This window comes from Castanea sativa, chromosome 11, assembly GCF_040712315.1.
Source record: "Castanea sativa cultivar Marrone di Chiusa Pesio chromosome 11, ASM4071231v1".
In the NCBI taxonomy this organism is placed as follows: domain Eukaryota; kingdom Viridiplantae; phylum Streptophyta; class Magnoliopsida; order Fagales; family Fagaceae; genus Castanea; species Castanea sativa.
In genome coordinates this window covers 32,085,844-32,106,303 of record NC_134023.1, presented here as the reverse complement: position 1 = coordinate 32,106,303, position 20,460 = coordinate 32,085,844, and the positions used below count along the sequence as shown (strand labels likewise).

The 20,460-nt window shown below is 34.1% G+C and overlaps 1 protein-coding gene across 1 annotated transcript; it reads left to right on the top strand.

The window, feature by feature from the left end:
- The first annotated feature begins 462 nt into the window (after nucleotides 1–462).
- Nucleotides 463–6,429, top strand: LOC142615730 (putative polygalacturonase). Its single transcript, XM_075788523.1, has 6 exons — nucleotides 463–568; nucleotides 982–1,320; nucleotides 3,649–3,769; nucleotides 3,898–4,072; nucleotides 4,749–4,819; nucleotides 5,515–6,429. The coding sequence occupies exons 1-6, from the start codon at nucleotides 536–538 to the stop codon at nucleotides 6,222–6,224; spliced, it is 1,449 nt and encodes a 482-aa protein (XP_075644638.1). The 5' UTR covers nucleotides 463–535; the 3' UTR covers nucleotides 6,225–6,429.
- Nucleotides 6,430–20,460: the final 14,031 nt, after the last annotated feature.

Below are 20,460 nucleotides of genomic sequence, written 5' to 3'. Positions count from 1 at the left end.
ATGATTGATAAATTCAAACTCATGTATTTGTTTTATACAAAATTTTATCAGTTGAATTAAATAGAATCAATATAAGTTTTTAAAAAAGTGTAATCAGTATAAAAATTCACACTCAAGTAGCTTAAGCAAAGGAAGAAAAGGAAATTCTTCATCCTACAAACGTGTTCTTGCTAAAAGGTCTTCCTTTGGTGAAAATATAAATAAATTGAAGAATGGATGATGTCACGCGAGATTCATTTCACCAACTTTTGTGGTAGAAAAACACTCTTTGAAACTCTCATTTTTATGTGTTTTTTTTTTTTCCCCTTACTTTGGTAGATAACTCTCATTCTTTATATTGTCCCCGTTAGTCTTTTATACAAAAATTAATAATAAGTAAATTAAAAAAAAAAATTTATAAATTTTTTTTTTATTAAAATAGCAATTAGCCTACTACAGAATATGAACCCCATGTTCACGGTTGAACTTTACATTATAAATACTTCACTTGTCTTGACACTACCACCAAACTCTAATCTAATTTACCGTCCCTCCAATGGAGTTCTCGAGAAGTCACGTGAGAGCTCAAGTAAACCACCACTCCCTTTTCTCCATTTTCTCCCCCCAAACAAACAAAATCATTATGGTTTTCTAATTAAAATAATACAGTCTCTAGTAATGAGTTTTGATTCCTCTTTCTTGATTTCGTACACAATTCTATGTAACAAAGGGAGAGGTTGTTCACTTGTTTTAGTCATGTGCTTACAGATTTTGGTTTTTGTAATGTAATTTTGCTTTGCCCCACGGTTTATTGATGCATTTTAAGTAAAAAGATGACATTCCTTGTTTTCCTTCACAATGAGACCCAACTTGTCTATTCTTATCAAACAATCTATGATATTGGTTTAGGACAGTTCCACAATGTTAACCAGTTTGTATCATAATTTTCCTCTTACTTTCCGATAATTAGAACTTAGTTTAGCTATCATTTTCATGTTACAGGTGTTAAAGACAGTTTCAGTACTTGTAGTTGTGGCCTTGTTGAGTCTAAGAGGAGCTGAAAGCAGAAGAGCCAGGATTCAGCAGGGTGGGTTCTTGAAGTACAGAGCTATTAACTGCAGATCTCACAGTGCATCCCTGACGGATTTTGGTGGTGTTGCTGATGGAAAAACATCAAACACAAAGGCATTTCAGGCTGCAATCGATAAACTAAGCCAATATGCATCGGATGGCGGCGCTCAGCTATACATTCCTGCAGGAAAATGGTTGACCGGCAGCTTCAGCCTCACCAGCCACTTCACTCTCTATCTAGATAAGGATGCTGTTCTCCTTGCTTCCCAGGTCCTATTTCTCGGACTTTACGCTGTGTGTGTTTGTAGCTGTCTGTGTTTCAATTAAATGGGTTAGGTTGAGTTAGGTGATGATTATTTTTAACTTAGTCGGTAGGGTAGAAAAAATCCTTCAATCCGACCCCTGCCTCACGCACACACTGTTTTTTTTTTTTTTTAAATGGGAAAGAATTAGTTCCTATTTCATTTAACCCAAAAAAGAAAGGTACAGGAAATATTCAATATTCAGCAAAACACTACCAGAAACCCATCTAGATTGAAAAGCTTCTTCTCCTGTTAAGAAAAACTAATATATAACCCTAGCTATTAATGTTAGTTTGGATTAATAAACATATATGATATAGTTTGACTAGGACAATTAAAGTTATTAAAATAATTTTTCTTTATAATTTTCATGAAATTGGTTACACCAAATTTCTCATTACGTTACTATTACATATATAATTTTAAAAAATTACTATTAGATACTATATATACAATATTAATTCATAATTATTGTTTGTAAAATTATACTAAATACAAAACAAAATAAAATAATAAATTGCTCAAATAATATCTTCTAAATTGAATAAGGATAGGTGTGTAAGATGGTTCAGTTCAATGATAGTTTGTTACATTCAATAACTTTGCATACAAAATATTGAAAAAAAAAAATATGCTTATTAGTTCAGATAAAAAATAATAGCAAAATCTAAACAATTTAATTTTTATGGTAAGCTAAAAAAAGCAAAATTCAATTTTAGAATAATGCTAAAAGTACAAACTAATTTACAAATTTTTTTACAAACTGTTGATATGGTGAGTGATTATTAATAAATAAATAAAATTATATTAATGGTGAGCTTAACTGAAAATCAATAAGAGGTTGACTACATTAATATTTTGTAAAAATATTGTAAAATAATTTGTTTGTTTTTAGTATTACTCTTCAATTTTAAAAGGTCAGCTTATGTATTACTGACCATCAAACAGCCTATTTTCAATTAGTCAAGAGAACTAAATTAATTAGCGCCGTATAGTTAGCACTATGTGACTGAAACATTACGAAATTATTCCATGGACTATACCTCTCTCCCTCGAATAGGATCCACACTTGTTTTCAATAATTTCACACGAACTTCAAATCGCCTGACTTTTATAGAAACATAGAGTCCGTTTAGATAGAACTTATTGTTGAAAACTGAAAACTGAAAACACTGTAACAAAATAATTTTTAAATGTGTGAATAGTACTGCGGAATCCATTTTTAATAAAAAATAGTTAAAAAAGTACATGAATAGTGTGCGCACAGTGCACGCACAGTGCACGCACAGTACGCGCACTGAGCGCTTGTCCCCTGTAGCAGAAAAAAAAAAAAAAAAAACGTGGACGCAGCTGGATCCAAACTAGCACATAGGTAGCGTTTGGATGGACTTTTGCGCGTTTGCGTTTTCTATTTCACGTTTCCTTCCACTTTTTCTTTTTTTTTTTCTTTTTTTTTTTCAGCTTGTATGAACAGTCGTGGTACTGTTTATGCACATGAATTCACTGTACAAAAACAAATTGAAACAAATTGTACTGTTTATGCACTGTTTACGCACTGTTCATGAATTCCACGAACACTTTATTCAGAAAAAAATATTAAAAGTAGGTCCCATAACATTATTTACACATTTAAAAATTATTTTATTACAGTATTTTCAGTTTTCAATTTTCAATAATAAATCCTATCAAGATCCTAAGAATTTCAAATAGCCTTGCTTTAAGTCAAAATTAAATAATCCCACTTCCTGCCTATTCTGCTACACGACATGATGCTTTTGTAAAATGTCTTGCAAAACTAGCGGCTCCTTGACTTGAACTTCAAAACCAGACTGTCCTGCCTAGTCTGCTACACGACATGATGCTTTTGTAAAAAGTCTTGCAAAACTAGCGGCTCCTTGGCTTGAACTTCAAAACCAGGCTATCCTTTATTTTATATATATATAATATTTTAACTTAAGTGGTTTACTCTATAATATTATTTTAATTATATTAAATTAGACTGACAGTCAGTGAAATATTTTGTTTGTACATTTATTGTTAAACAATTGCTTGCTTTTGGTGTGACATTTTATGCATGTGTACTTTGAGTTCTTTTTAGCGCATAACAAAATCTTACGACAATTTCACAAAAAGTGGGATGTTAACCCATCACAGAACAAAAATATATGAAATAAAGAAATTATCATAACCCATCACAATTCAAAATAAAAATTTTATGGAAATATCTTGAAATTTTGTTGTATCCTAGTCTTTCTTCTGCTTTATCTTACCGATTTCACTGAATCAAATGGGTTAGGATATGAACGAATGGCCTGTGCTCAAACCATTGCCATCATACGGTCGAGGAAGGGATGCGGCAGCCGGAAGGTACACCAGTCTCATTTTTGGAACAAACCTGACAGACGTTGTTGTCACAGGTAACTAGAAAACAATTTTAGGTTTGGATTTTGGAGCTTTCATTGACACTTGGCACTAATAAATTAAATAAAAATTCACAAATTAATGTGTTAAGCTTACAATTTAATCATATACGTATTGAAATCAGGGGACAATGGCACAATTGATGGTCAGGGAGCATTCTGGTGGACAAACTTCCACAGGGGAAAGCTAAAATACACTCGTCCTTACCTGATAGAACTCATGTTCTCAGACAATGTTCAGATTTCAAATCTAACGCTCCTAAACTCTCCTTCATGGAATGTTCATCCTGTTTACAGTAGGTAATTCCACTCACTAATTCTACACTGCTACATGTTTTGTTATGTTAATAACGGGCCAAGGTTGGTTTTTCTCCCCGAATTATATCTCAAATTTTAATTGAAAACGTCTTATCAAGTGCACAATGTTCCCATTTTTATGGAGTTTCAGATAGCCTCACCCCCCAATTTTTATACCTCAAATTTTAATTCAACATTGAAATTATCGATTCTTCTGCATTACTTCTGGCTTTTTTTTTTCTTTTTTTTAGAACATGGTACTTGAAATAACAAGCACAATAGGGGCAACATATTTATAAATATATATATATATATATATATATATATATATTTACAATATTTTTTAAATATTAAATTGACATGTCTCAATATATTTTGATTTTGTGAGACCAACTGAACATGTCACATCAATATTATAAGAACCTGTACAAAAACACCTTATCATAGCAATAATTTTGTATAATTATGATAAGCTAAAGTCTGGATTAAACAAAATTAATCTATATTTAAAGACCAAATTGGACTTATACTCATAATTTAGAAACAAAATTCATATTTTGACCATAATAAGTTAAGTTTTATTCTTCTTCAAATATTTTATTTGTTTCAAAAACAAACTAGTCTGATTTTTTTTTCTTTTAAATCCATTTTAAGACCCTAAAATGTTTCAATTATACAGCAATATAGTTGTGCAAGGGATCACGATCATCGCTCCAGTTAAATCTCCAAACACTGATGGTATCAATCCAGGTTTGTCTTATGAAGCATAAAAAAAATACGTGCTTTAATCTTTGACTAATGATTATAAATGTTTCTTACCATTCAATTAATGGTCAATAAAATTCATTTAGGGGTTTGGCTTTGATCTAGTGGTTTTAGAGCACCTAAGAGGAAACCATATTGACACATCTTAAAATGGACACGTCTCATCCTTCAGCATTAGCATTGGGTGTAAACTCCCTAGTTGCTATTTTAGCACGAATTGAGCTTTATCCGGATGTGGGTTACTCAAAAATTTATCAACCATGAACAGTAAATTTGTATTCATACAATTTACTGTTCATGAAGTAGTAAAGAAAAAAGATATATTCTAATCTCTCACACACTCTCGTCCTCTCACACGGTCTCTCTTTCTTCTGATAATTAGTTTATTTATATTATTTTAATAAGTTGTATGAAAAAAATAGAATTTGAGATATTGAGTAAGCTGTAAGATAAGATGCTAAAATAAATAAAGTAAGTTTTAAGAATATAAAATAGATTTTTTTTTTTTTCCCTTCCTCGGATGCCAAGTACAACGTTTTCCATATTAATTCAACTCGCTTAATAATGGGCTCCATGTTAAACTTATTAAAAATCTTAGGATTATAACTTATTAATAGAAGATGATCTATTATACTTCTAATTCTAATTTCTTTCTTCCTCTGTTTTTTCCCTAAGCACAGACTCTTGCACAAACATTAGAATAGAAGACTGTTACATAGTCTCTGGGGATGACTGTATAGCCGTTAAGAGCGGTTGGGATGAGTATGGCATAGCATTTGGGTGGCCAACCAAACAACTAGTAATCAGACGGCTGACATGCATTTCCCCATACAGCGCCGCGATCGCATTGGGAAGCGAGATGTCAGGCGGGATCCAGGATGTGAGGGCTGAAGACATCGTGGCCATCCAAACCGAATCAGCGGTGCGGATCAAAACAGCCATAGGGAGAGGAGCATACGTGAAAGACATATACGTGAAGAAAATGAGCTTGCACACAATGAAATGGGTATTTTTGATGTCTGGCAATTATAAGGCACACCCTGATAATAAATATGACCCCAATGCCCTGCCAGTGATACAAGGGATTAACTATAGGGATGTAGTGGCAGAGAATGTAACAGTGGCAGGTAGATTGGAAGGGATTTCTGGTGATCCCTTTACTGGCATTTGTATGTCAAATGTGACCATTGGGATGGCTTCTAAGGCGAAGAAGATGTCGTGGAGGTGCAGCGATGTTGCCGGAATTACGAGTGGCGTGACTCCCCCGCCGTGTGATTTACTAGCTGATCAAGGGCCGGAGAAGATCACCACATGTGATTTTCCAGAGGACACTTTACCGATAGATATGGTAGAGTTTAAGGAGTGCTCTTATAGAATGGATTATGTGTGAACTTTGTTTAATGTGTACTAAATTAGTTGCATAACAAGGAGTGGAGTCAGAAATTTTTACTTGGGATCAAAGTATTATATATATATATATATATATATATGAGAGTTAAGTTCAAGTTATATGGTGTAACTCTAAGTAATGTTACACTAATCAATAGTTTTTAATTGGATGCAAATTTTGAGAAATCCACCGTTAGATTACATTATCTTCGTATATTCTTCATGCTTGCAAAATTTTAAAGTGATCAAAGATCAATAGCCATGTCATCAATCAATTATTTAAATTCAAGTTTTTGTAGTTTGAAATGCGAATATTGACAAATTCACCATTAGATTACATTATCTTTGTATATTCTTTATGTTTGCAAAATTTCAAGGTAATCAAAAATTAATATTCATGTCATCAATTAATTATTAAAATTCAAATTTTTGTAGTTTAAACTAATGAATAAAATATGAATTTATGGATCAAATGATAAATAGCATCCGAATGATATGAAAATTGGCATGCATGTTAAGAATATATAAATCATATAATTCAACAGTTAGATTTTCAAAATATTAATTAAATATCAAGTTATTGGGTGGTGTAACATTACTTAAAATTATACAAAATATAACTTGAACTCAACTCATATATATAGATAAAAATTAGTTTTCAAAAGTCCCTGTCACCCTTTCAATGTTGACATATTCCACAAGATATTCCTTACATTGTGTTTTACCTAAGCACGACAGGTTCTAATCTCTCTCCAGTACAAAATACAATTAATCAATGGTTGTTATTGTATATGCTGGAAGTATATAATATTATCAAATAATTAATAATGTTTGTAGACAGACGATTTCTTTTCATTCGTAAATTATAAGTAAGATGAGAAGGGGATGTCCCCTGTTGACTTTGGTTTCTCTCAAATTTGAGGTTTCCAATAAGTTCTAACATGCTTTAAAGGCAATAGAATGAGCTTATATAGTAAGTCTAAGTTTTAACCACGGCACAATGTTTAAGGGCTAGTTTGGTTTGGCCATGACTCAGTTTTCATAACTCAATACTCATAATTCAAACTCAAAACCCATAACTTATAATCCAAACCTCACTTTATCTCAAAAACTCCAAAATTCTTTTTTGGTCACATAACTCACATTTTGCCACCATAACTCATATTTCAAAAACTGAAAACACCAAAATTCTGTTTTCAATTTCCATCATTCATCACTCAAATTTTTTAGTTTTGAGTGTTGGAAACATCACCCAAAAATTAAGTCAAACAAGATATATATATATATTTTTTTTTGTGAGACTCGCGTGTTTTGGAAACTCAGTGATGAAAACTAAGTAATATCACTCAAAATCATGGTGATCCAAACAAGCCCTAAATACTCAATCTCTAAATTCTCTCTAGGACGAAAAATTATTAGGTCCTTCCAGGAGGACAGATGGGGTGGTCTTCCTTCAAATAACAACCAATAAATGCATGCCACCTGTTAAAAAAAAATGACTTAACGTATTTAGTCATCAAACCAAACCAGATGAACCAAACCATCTAATCCAAATACATTTTAGTTCCAACTTCTAAACTAATCCCTTTCAGAAACCCAAAACTCAAATCCATCAGTTCCTATTCTCTGAGCTTTTTCTCTCTCTTAGATTGAAAATCCAGAGAGGTCTTTCTCTCTCAAAACTCTAGATTAGCTTTCTTCTACCTCTCCACAACTACCATTCTGTCTCAGATGCTACACGAGATGATGTTAGGGACTTAGAGGAGCAACACTCCAATGAAAATAAAGACAATGATGAAGATTTATCAAAGAAGATGCAAATCAATTTTTTCTCTTTCATCAATATTTTCTTTAAAGAATTATTTAATGGCTAACTTTGTTTTGAATTATTTTTAAATTAATAGTATTGAAGAAATGGTTGCTAACCAATGTGCGTGTGTGAAAATTTTGGAACCAGCAACCATCTAATAGAAAAGTTGGTGTCAGAACTCGGATGTGTTGAAATGAATATTGTAATTGTTAAATTCGTTTGTGGGTTTGCTGTTAGCTTTGAAGCATTGGTTCTGATGTCATGTACTTGTGTGGTTTATAGGGATTTTATTTTGTGGAAGTTTCTATAGTTGCAAATGATTTTTGTTTGAGGGGTTGATCTTTGTTTTATTGTTTGGATGTCATTGTAAATACTTTTTTTGTTTTTGATAATAAAATTTCCCCTTTAATTAAACATATAGGAAAAAACTTGTCAATGATATGTGTTGCCACCTACAAGTCTAATGTTGTTAACAAAGTGATGAGGATGGTGAGTATTGCAAGAAAGGAAGGGAGAGAAATTGAGTGGGTAAAGAAAATTTTGGATTTTAGAAAATTTGGTGAGAGAGAAAGCTAAGATGGTTTAGAAAATTAAATTACTTAGAGAGAGACAGCTAAGAGAATAGGAATTGATAGATTTGAGTTTTGGGTTTCAAAAAGGGACTAGTTGAAAATTTTAGAAGTTAGAATTAAAATGTATTTAGGTTAGATGGTTTGATTCATCCAGTTTGGTTTGGTGACTAAATAGGCTGAGTCATTATTTTTTAGGGTAAAATATCATTTTCGTCCTAAACTTTCACAAAAGTTCTTTTTTTGTCCCTAAACTTTCAAAATTTTCTTTTCTTGTCCCTAAACTTTGTAAAACCTTCCACTTTTCATCCTTCCGTATATATTTGTTAGTTTATTACCTATGTGGCCTAATGGAATGCTGACATGGTATGTGACTTGGACTAAATTATTTTACTTTTTAAAAAATTGACACGTGGCAAGCAATGATTTTCCTGCATGACAACCATTTTTGAAAAGTACAGAAATACCCCCTCGCTCCATCTCTTTGACACAACCTGATAGGAACACAAACACAACCCACCGGCGACCCTAATTATCAAACCCACCAGCAAACTAATCGCACCACCACTCTCCAGTCTCCACAACCAAACCATGTTCACAGACTCACTAGCCCACAAAAAAAATCCAAACCCATTGTACACACAATTACCGTAAAAGATAAATCACATGATCACGAAATAGTGTAACAAATTATCAACTTGTATTGATTTGTATATATCTAAGTACAATCCTTTGTATGAATCTTTACAATGAAAGAGTAAAATAAATTCCTCTAATTCGATCTCTAAGAAACTTTACGATCCGAAGGGGCTATGAAGCTTAATCTTGAATCGTGCTTTGATATCTCCAAATTGAATGTGTTAGGATTAGTGCTCTTAAATCCTATTATATGAAACTATGTATGACTTAATGTTGTGATTAATAAAGTTGTTTTATTATTATATATAATAATGGTAACAAGAATATTTTGACATTATCATATATTCCATGAGATGCATAGTATGTGATTTAGTCATAGAATATATAGATCACAAGTTCTTTGTAAACTCAGAATTTTAGTTCGTAGTCAGTGATGAAATTGGGCATTTCATCTGTGAAGACTATAACATATCAACTAAGATGATTTGTCTTAATCATGGAAGTAGAGACCTCTAGTTGATGTGTTGATATGTTTTAAGAGTTAAGACATATTGAATTGGGCCGCTTTGAGATTTATTATTCTCCTAACAATTGTCAAATGAATAATAAATCTCACGACTTCTATTTACATGAACTCTTAAGTTTGAGAGAATAATGGATCTAATCATGAGGTGTAGGTTTCTTTGATATATCAGGAGTGAGATCTAAAGTCACAAACAAACCCTTGTTAAGCAGCCACATTTAGTGTTGATGGAACATATATTCTCAAGATGAAATTCATAATCTCTTAACGGAGATATAAAATATTCCCTTGAAATAAGTTTAATGGGTTTGTTTATTTAGAGTGTTAGGCATAACCACTTTAGTAAGGAGTTACTAAAGTATATATTTATGAAATTGGATTTCATAAATATATGATGAATAACATAAAGGATTAAACCAGGTACTCAAGTATTAAGATGTAGTAATCTTCAAAGTGGCAGTCTACATTCGTGTCTTTGTATCACTATGAATATTTTATGATGGGGTTGCATGTACAATAAAGTCTTGAGATATAATTTATTAATAAGGCCTAGAGTGCAATTATATTTATATAGTGGTATTAAATATAATTAATTGTAACTTTGTACTTGTCAATAATTGACAGAAAAGCCCAAGACTCATTGGAGCTAGGGCCTTATTGGTCCCTTTTGGTCCTACTTCAAGCCACACACTTAAGCCCAATTAGAATGACCCAAAATGCTAGCCTAATTAGTTAATCAGTTAAATATTAAGGGAGAAACATACAAAATTTTGTAAGTAATGACATTATTGTAAAATGGTGTGTATGTGAGTGTAAGCCACTCTTTTATTCTCCCTTGAATTAATTGAGAGACCACACTTCTTGGGCGTTAGTGGAATTGGAGTGAAGATTAAAAGTGTTCCCAAGTACTTTTGATCTTTGGTTTCGAATTTCACCGTACTACTCTTGTTCTTGAATTCTGAAATTTACATAGTACATGTTATCAATTGCGAATGAAGTATATCCGTTAATTTTCCGCTACGTATGTTTTGTATGCGATACAAACTATGTTTTTTCCAATAGAATGAATATTTGAACGTGCTTGATTTGATGCGAGGGCCTTTGGCTTAATCTCAGATTGGATTAAAGGAAAATCCCCACTGTGATTTGAAGAAGTAGGGATAAGCCTTGATGAACAATGGAATTCTTTTGAACTTAGAGATGACTCTCTATTTTGGCAGAGTGTCAGTAGGGTTTTCTCTCTAAATGTCTCCCCTTTTTCTCATATGAGAAGCCTCTATTTATAGGCAACTCAATAGTATTTAATTTGGAATTTTCTCTCAGCATTTATTGAGAGTTGAATTATGAATTTAATTTGGTATTTCATTTAATAAGAACTTTCCATATAGGTCTTTTCTTCTAACGTTGCCATATGGCTTTCTTCATTTGATGTTGCCACATGGCCTAATTTCATTCGCTGATCATCCACATCATCAATTGAAGATTAATTTGATCACAAATATTTTATCATGAACAATCGGACGGTTGTGAATGCATCAAAAATTTTTATGTCTACACCCATTAATCCAAACAACGACCAAACCTTTCTACGGAAACAAACCTACAGGCGACCCTAAACCAGGCCTCTTCAGTACTTTGGCGTTGTTCACTCCCAAATCATCTCCCTAAGCCACCTTCAATACGACGATGTTTTCTCAATGTGGGTATTTTTATTAATGAAATCTAGGATGTGTTCTCGGCCTTGACCCAAGGTTTGTGAAGCTAGGTATCAATCGAAAGAAGTCTATCATTGAATGATTGGGCCCGTGGGTTTGTTGTGTTTGTTTCCCGTGGATGTTTTGGCTGATTAGGAAGTAAGGGGTAGAGAGAACTTTGATTGGGTGAGATTGAGAGGAATGAGTTTGATTTGGGTGGTTTTGTTGTGTTTTGATTTATGGGTTTAGGTTTTTTGGTAGGATGGTGGGTTTGTGAGCGTGGTTTGGTTATGGAGAGTGGTGGTGCGATTGGGTTGCTGGTGGGTTTGATAAGTATGGTCACTGGTGGGTTTGAATGTTGGGGTCGCCGATGGGTGTGTTTTTGTTCCTATTAGGTTGTGTCAAAGAGATGGAGTGGGGGGTATTTTTGTACTTTTAAAAATGGTTGTCATATGCGCGAATCATTGCTAGCCACGTGTCAATTTTTTTAAAAGTAAAATAATTTAGTCCAAGTTACATACCAAGTCAGCATTCCGTTAGGCCACATAGGTAATAAACTAACAGATATAAATGGAAGGATGAAAAGTAGAAGGTTTTGTAAAGTTTAGGGATGAAAAAGAACTTTTGAAAGTTTAGGGACGAAAAACGAACTTTTGTGAAAGTTTATTTTACCCTATTTTTTTAATAGGTGGCATGAATTTATTAGGTGTTTGATGGAGAACCACCTCATCTATCCACCCAAGAGAACTTAATAATTTCTCCTCTGGGACGCCATACTACAATATCTATATCAAATTCGTCTCTTTATAACCTAGCTATAATACCTTAAGTCATCTCTAAAAACCAACCAATTCTATCATATGCAAGCTCATAGTGCAAAAATTTTCAAAGTTCGCAATATATATACCTGACCAAGAAAAAAAAACTCTATGATATTATGCAAAGATCCTGATTATCCTTAAGTATAGTGCTAAGGTCTGTCTCTAAGCACCAAAGTTCTACCATATCAAATTATCAATAGCATTAAACAAACATTGATGAACACATTCTGAATTCTCCCTCAAATACCATTTCAAGATTATATATTAGTGGAATTATATGCTTCTCCCCATATGAAGAACTTGGGAGCCAAAAAGACCCTGGCCATCTGTAGTCTATACAAAGTAAAATCCCAATGGTGCACCATTCTTGGAACTCCTGTTGGAAAAATACATATTTGTATCTTATACAAAATATACGCGGCGGAAAATTAATGGATCTACTTCATTCACAATTGATAACATGCACCATGTGAATTTCAGAATTTAAGAACAAGAGAGTGTACCTTGAAACGGTGAATTTCAAAAAAAAAAAAACAAAAAAAAAAGATTAGAAGAACTTGGAAACACTTTTAATCTTCACTCCAATTCCACTGACGCCCAAGAAGTGTGGTCTCTCAATCAGTTCAAGGGAGAATAAGAGAGTGGTTTTTCCTGACTTATACACCCTCTTAAAATAGTGTCTCACACAGCGTCCAAATTCTACATGTTTTTCCCTTTATATCTTACTGATTATCTAATTAAGCTGGCCTTTTGGACCTTTCCAATTGGACTTTAGTATGTGGCTTGAAGTGAGATTAAAAGGGACCAATAAGACACTAGCTCCAATGGGCCTTGGGCTTTTTTGTCAAATCTTGACAAGTCTAAAATTACCATTAACTATATTTAATACCACTATATAAATATAGTTTCACTCTAGGCCTTATTTATAAATTATATCCCAAGACTTTATTGTACATGCAACTACTTCATAAAATATTCATGAAAGTAGACTGTCACTTTGAAGATTACTACATCTTAATTCCTTGAGTACCCAATTTAATCCTTTAAGTTATTCATCATATATTTATGAAATTCAATTCCATAAATAATCCTTTAAGTTATGCCTAACACTCTAAATAACCAAACCTATTAAACTTATCTCAAGAGAATATTTTATATCTCCGTTAAGAGATTATAAATTCCATCTTGAGAATATATGTTCCATCAATACTAAATGTGGTTGTCCAACATAATGAGATTTTTATTGTTACTTTAAATCTCACTCCTGATATATCAAAGCAACCTACACTTCATGATCAAGTCTATTATTCTCTTAGGATTAAGAGTTCATGTAAATAGAAGTCGTGAGATTTATTATTCATTTAACAGTCGTTAGGAGAATAATAAATCTCACAGCGGTCTAGTTCAATATGTTTTAACTATTAAAACATATCAACATACCAACTAGAAATCTCTATTTCCATGATCAAGACAAATCATCTTAGTTGATATGTTATAGTCTTCGCAAATGAAATGCTCAATTTCATCCCCAACTACGAACTAATAATTCTGAGTTTACAAAGAATTTGTGATTTATATCTTCTGTGACTTTTCACATAAATCACATACTATGCATCTCATGGACTATATGATAATGTCTCAATATTCATGTTACCATTATTTTTAGATAATAATAAAACAACTTTATTAATCACAACATTAATGTCGTACATAATGTCATACATAGTATCATACAATAGGATTTAAGGGCACACATCACCCTTTTTTTTTAAGGAATTGATCAAATGAATGTATTATAATATTAGTTACGAATCATGGATAATGTGACCAAATCATGTGCATATGATATGATTTAACTCTACCAAGATCATTTTAGCAAAATGTTCTTTGTTACAAACATAATGCTTTAGGGTTAATAATTGATCAACTTAGAAATATGAAAAATAAATTGACACTTGTTTTAAACCATTAATTGTTATGTAAAATTTCATAATTGACCACAGTCCAACTTGAAACACAAAAAGTCAAAAATTTCAAATGTACCGTAGCAAAACCATAACAAGCCAATAGCTACAAATGATGTACAAGAAAATATGCTATCAGTTGAGAAATTTATAACATAAAGACTTTTTGCTCCTTTATTTATTTTTATTTTTTGAGGGGGTTTTTGCTCCTGTATTTTGGCCCCTTAAAAGCCAGATCATTAATCTCCCTACTATCCACATGGTGAAGCAAACATTGTTCAACCACTTTCCTCAAGTTAATAAATCAAAGTTATGAAAAACATTCCCTGGCATTTGAGTCCTACACCTCCATGACCTAAGTTATCCCCTGTTAAATTGCACTCAAAAAATAAAAATAAAAAAGTTATTCCTTGTTAAATTGCCAACAGCTCAGTTAAAGTTTGCAGCGATTCTTTCTGTAGAATTTTGGTCCAACACCATCTGACCCTGAAGACCACCTTCAACCTTCTAAACAAAGTACCCACCAACCCCTGCCTATCCCACCCTTGTCCCTATCAAGGAAGTATACCCTGTTACGGGTGTATGCTTCCTCCCTCTCACAAGTTGGAGAGAAACATACACCCGTAACATAGTATATTTTCTCATCCCTATCAGTATAAAACTATAAACAAAGAATAAAATAATCTAAAAACTAGTAACTTAATAGTAACTTAATAGTAACATAGTATATTTTCTCATCCCTATCAGTATATCGTTACTTATCAATAGTAACTTAATATAATCCTAATTTTTTTAATAAAAGAGTAAGTCTTTCTTACTTGTTTTTTCAAAAAAAAAAATCATAAATCACATTGGGGTGTAAAAATCCCCAAGTTGCTATTTTTGCAACTAATAAGCCAAAACTCACCCATATTTAGAGTGGGTTTTAACTTTCTTTTTACTAATTGCTCACAAGACTGAAAAAAAAAAATATATATATATATATATATTATTTTGACGAGGAAAGAGAGACAAAAGGTAGAGAGGAAAAAGAGAAGAGAGAGAAATCAAATTTTTTATATTATTTGTTGGTATGGTTTATATTATTTTAATGAGTCATATGTAAAAATAGAAACTGAGATATTGGGTGAGTTGTAAAATAAAATGGTAAAATAGATAAAGTAGATTTTGAGAATGTAAAAAACACTCTTTTTTTTTTTTTTTGGCATCCCCAAATGCTAGTACTAGGTCTAAAATTCCTTTTGGAAAGTTGATGAACCAGAAATTTATAGTTGTCATTAGACAAAGGTTGTCATTCACCAAGAGAAGACGTTACGCATTTATTACAATCATTGATGACAAAACATAATTGACGGACCAACGGTTATAGAATGAGCTATGCCCTCCAGACAAAGATTCTATAATGCACTAGCCGTTAAGCATAAATGCAGCATATCATTGCCCATTAATAAGGCATACAACTATAAAAGAAAAGATAACAGAAGGTAAAGGTACACACAAATACTCTACGAAATTACTCCCTACTCATTTTTCTCTCTATAATCTGTCTCCTTTACTGACTTAAACATTGGATGCGGTTTGGCTGACACCACACCAACGTGTTACTCTTCTACCCAGTTCATTTTGCAGGTTTCTCATCTACAGAGACGACCCCATCCATAACATCGTCCATCCGCTACGACGAGGAGCTCAACTGTTGATTTTTTGCATCATCAAAAGTGATTTTTATAAGCACAATGGATAAAAGATTTCTTTTAAACCAATTTTTGGGCGTCTACTGGGAAGATCCATTTTTGAAAGTAAAGTTTGAGCTCATTTCAAATAATAATAATATAGAGAGTTCGAGCTCAAGCCCCCCCCCCCCCCTTTTTTATTCTTGATAAAATGTGTTTATGATGCTAACTAGAAAGTTAGCATCTAAACACCTCCACATACATAATAACCTACACAAGGATTACGAAAACTCAATCAAACATATATGGATTAAAAAATAAGCCACATATATATTTACTATTCACAACTAGTTTAATATCCATATGGTCATACATGTGACTACATATCTCAATATCAAGTTCAAGGATCTTATATACATTGACCAGAGATATATATAACCTAATCATACATAAATCAATATGGAAAAATTTTATTTAAACAAGCAAAGATCTACACATTGATTAACTCTTCACCAATGTATCCAACAGTTTGGCCTTAGCTCAACTGGTAAAGTCTCTGATAATTGAATAAGAGATCTAGGATTTAATCCTCGCCTACAACAAATACCGATTGGTGTCTTGGTCTGATGATAAAAAGTTATCATTAAGAGCGGATACCATAGGTTAAAACTTTCAACGTAAAAAAGTTTTTAGATAAACAAATATATCTCTAGCCACAACCATTATCATTCACCACATACCATGAATACCCTAATATGCAAGTGTGTACATTAAGGTATATACCATTATACATGCATTTAAATTTATGGATACAAGAATCAAGCAAGTGTTCATCTGAGAAAAGATATAACCATGTTGTCAAATATCTCACACCCCTTAATTCTATAATCATGTTGTCACATATTCCAAGCAAATCACCATAACACATGCCAAACCTAAAGAGCAAAAGATTAATTTAATACATAATCATCATGTGTATAAATTCAAAATCATATGAACAAGCTATTCAAAGAACATTAAAATGTATATTTAGAGAATACCAAAAGTGAAATGCATGGTTTTACATGTATTTGCACATATAAGACTATAACCATTTTTCTGCTCAAAAAGAAAAAAGAAAAAAAAAAGAATATAACCATTGTTGAGGTCGAAAATATTACAAGTCTTAAAATCCAAAACTAATGGGCCCTCAAAGATAAGAAAGGCCCAATCTGTGAGCCAAGGCCCATTTAAAATGGGTAAATGGAAGCCCAAGCTCATGAATGGGTGAGCCTTGGGCCTTGGAGAAAGAAGAAAAAAGCAGAGAAAGCTTAGCCCAACCTTTGTGAGAAAAGCTCCCAAGGAGCTTAGACATAGACTAGACCAGGATACCTTGGAGCTGCCAAAACTAGGGAGATGATCCTTGGGAAGTGCAAGACAAAATCAGCTGAGAGGTGGACAGCTCAGGGAAGCATGCTCATGAACACAAGGAACGAAGAAAGACATGTCTCATTAGCCGCCTACAACTCAGAAGAAAAGGCTTTGGAAACAGATGATGACTTGGGTACCAACACCTGGTGAAGGGAAGCCTGGTAATCCGCCTATCTGAAGAAAAAGACAAAGGGTGAGGCAGCCAAAAAGGAGTTCTGAAAATGTCTCTCTAGAAGCCTTGTAAAAAGGAATTAAAAGTCAGCCCCTAGGACCCCTCAAAAGAGGAAGGTTAGCTGGGGACTTTTTGGGGGAAAACCTCAAAAGAAGAATATATTGAGAAAATAAGGAAATGACCAGCCACCAATATTGCTGACACAACATTGATTTTGGTACCTAGGATAGTAAATAGAGGGAATCAATGGCACACCAAAAACCCTAGGAAGGTAATATAAAAAGGGGATCAAGCCATCAGTAAAAGGCATTGAGAAACAGTTAATCAGAGCAAAAAAGAAGTATTAGAGAGAGTCATTAAACCTTAGAAAAATAAAGAAAAGAGAGAAATAGTGTGAGTGATCCTGTGATAAGTGTTTGATGATACACTTGGATTCAAGGGGATTCAAACCTCACAAGTCTTGAAAACCAACAAAGAGCTATCTCTATGACTTTTAAACTTATTTGAACAATGTGACATATTCCAGTGAGAAATAGGACCCAATGTACTAAAAAAATTCAATATAATGACATATGACTTTATTTTCTGAGGATCTTAGGCGTCCTTATTTGCACCTTTTAAATAATTATTTACTGTTCGTTAACCGCTTAATTTACAATATGTATATGTTTGATTGCATGAATATGTATGTTTTGTAAGGCCCATGTTTTGTGCACAAATTGGTTCGTAATCAACCCAATATAGCTGCGATGAACCAACCCCAATCCATCAACAAAAAAATATAAAATTTTTTTTGGAGGCCCATGATCCTCGTTATCACTTGGGCTTAGGTATTGACCAAAACAGGAACCCACATTTTTAGGCGACTCCACTAGGGACTGGGAAAAGAAGAGGGAAGAAGCAGTCCCTTCACAAAGCATGGCTCCAAGGCTAAGGAATAGCTAGGGTACTAACCTACCACCCATGGCATCAGAGCCCATGGGAGAAAATGAATTGGCTTTTAGGCAAAGGAATGAGCTACCTTTAGCAGAACACGAAGTTGCCTCAAGGCCAAGGCATGAGATGCAAGAACCAGACCCTTTGGTCCGAATGGTAGAGATGATGGACCTCCAGCGAGAGATCCATCTCCTCAAAGAAGGAAGAACCCAAGAGATTAGAGACAACGCCCCTCCACTAGTCTACCAAGAGAAGGCCCTACCAAAGGGAGGGTCAGCAATAGAAGGGGGAGGTAATCCCTAATATCTTACCGTAGCAGATGTGTTCTTGAACAAGAAAGGGAGAAGCTCTCAAGGATCCCTAAGCAATTCTCTCAGGATCCCCCCTTCCCAGCAGAGCTCCTCGGCAAGCCATATCCCAAAGGGTATAAACCCCTAAAATTCCATCCATTTGATGGGAGGAATAGGAGTGCTATAGAACACGTGAGCAGATTTGTTCACACTATGGGTCCCTATGCTAAGGACAAAGAATTATGTTTAAGGGAGTTTGTTAAATCCCTAGTAGACAGAGGATATGCGTGATGCACCACCTTGAGGCCCAAGACCATCAAGACTTGGGATCAGATGATGGAGAGGTTCTATGCAAAGTACTACCCAGGAAGAAAAAGTCACTTTTCAAAGCCTTCAAATGGTAAAGCAAAGGCCTAGGGAGGATCCTGTCCAGTTCATCAAAAGATTTAAAGATGTCTCCTTAGATTGTTATGGAGACCATGAAGAAAAGGAGCTTGTGGAGATGTGTATATCTAACATGCTCTTTGATTACAGACTTAATCTGGAGAACCTATGCATAACCCAGTTCACTGATTTACTACAAAGAACTAGAAGGACAACATTAACTATGAAAACAAAGAGGGTACCAGTCTCCTAGGCCATGACAGCCTCAGTAGAGGAAAAAAGGAAGAGACCTGAAGGAAAAATGACTTAGGAAGCACCTGTGATCCCATGTACTGCAGAAGAGCTGAATCGCATCCTAGATAAGTGGATTGGAGATGGATTTTTTAGGCCATTCACTATGTCAAGACCACCTAAGGGACTCTAGAGCTTACCCAACAAGAACCTGAGGTACAAAGGAACCCTTCGCCCAATCACAAAGGAAAAGGGGAAGTGGCTATGTGATTCATGGGAACCTGACTAATGCAGAGGCAAAATAGTCAAAAGGATCCTTCCATTTAAACACAGTCAGGACCCTCTAGAAGAACCCCAAGTTTAGGTCCATATTCAACTAGTTGGGATTTGGACCAGAGGCAAAAAGGATCGCAACAAAATCCCTCATGAGCATAGCAGTAGACTCAGGGGTAGAATGCTTCACAGTGGAATCCCATGCAAGTAAAGCTTTCTTGGAAACAACTGCAATAACCTTCATGGACAAAGATATGGAGGTTGAGTACCCAGACCATTGAAGATCCCCTCTATTTGACAGCCACCCTAAACGGTGTTCAGGTCAAAAGAGCATTGATAGATACAGGAGCTTCAATCAACCTCATTGCCCTAAGTACCCTAAAGGATATTGGCATGGCTGACAAGAAGATCCTAGGGGCTCTTGTGGAGATAACAGAGTTTGGAGTAGTTGCAGAATCCACTAAAGGATAAGTACAGTTGGCCTTAAAGGTAGGCCCAATAGTAGCCTTGACTCGGTTCCTTGTTGTCAACTCAAAGGTTTCATACCACATCTTGTTGGAGTGACCTTGGCTCCACAAGCACCGCCTAATTCCATCAACGTACCACCAATGTGTGAAAAGGAGGCTAAATGGGAGGCCCATAAGGATCCCTGCCAACCCAAATCCCTTAAATCAAGGAGAAGTGAACTTCATAGAAACTGTGTTTTATGATAAGTTAGCGCCAGATGACGAATGTCCCACACTAGGGATCCTGGGGGCACCTATCTTAGAAGAAGAAGAAGGGGGTAGTGCCTAGGATCTGAGGGATCTCTTAGACAGGATGAGGCAAAAAAAGGAGGCCAGTTCCTC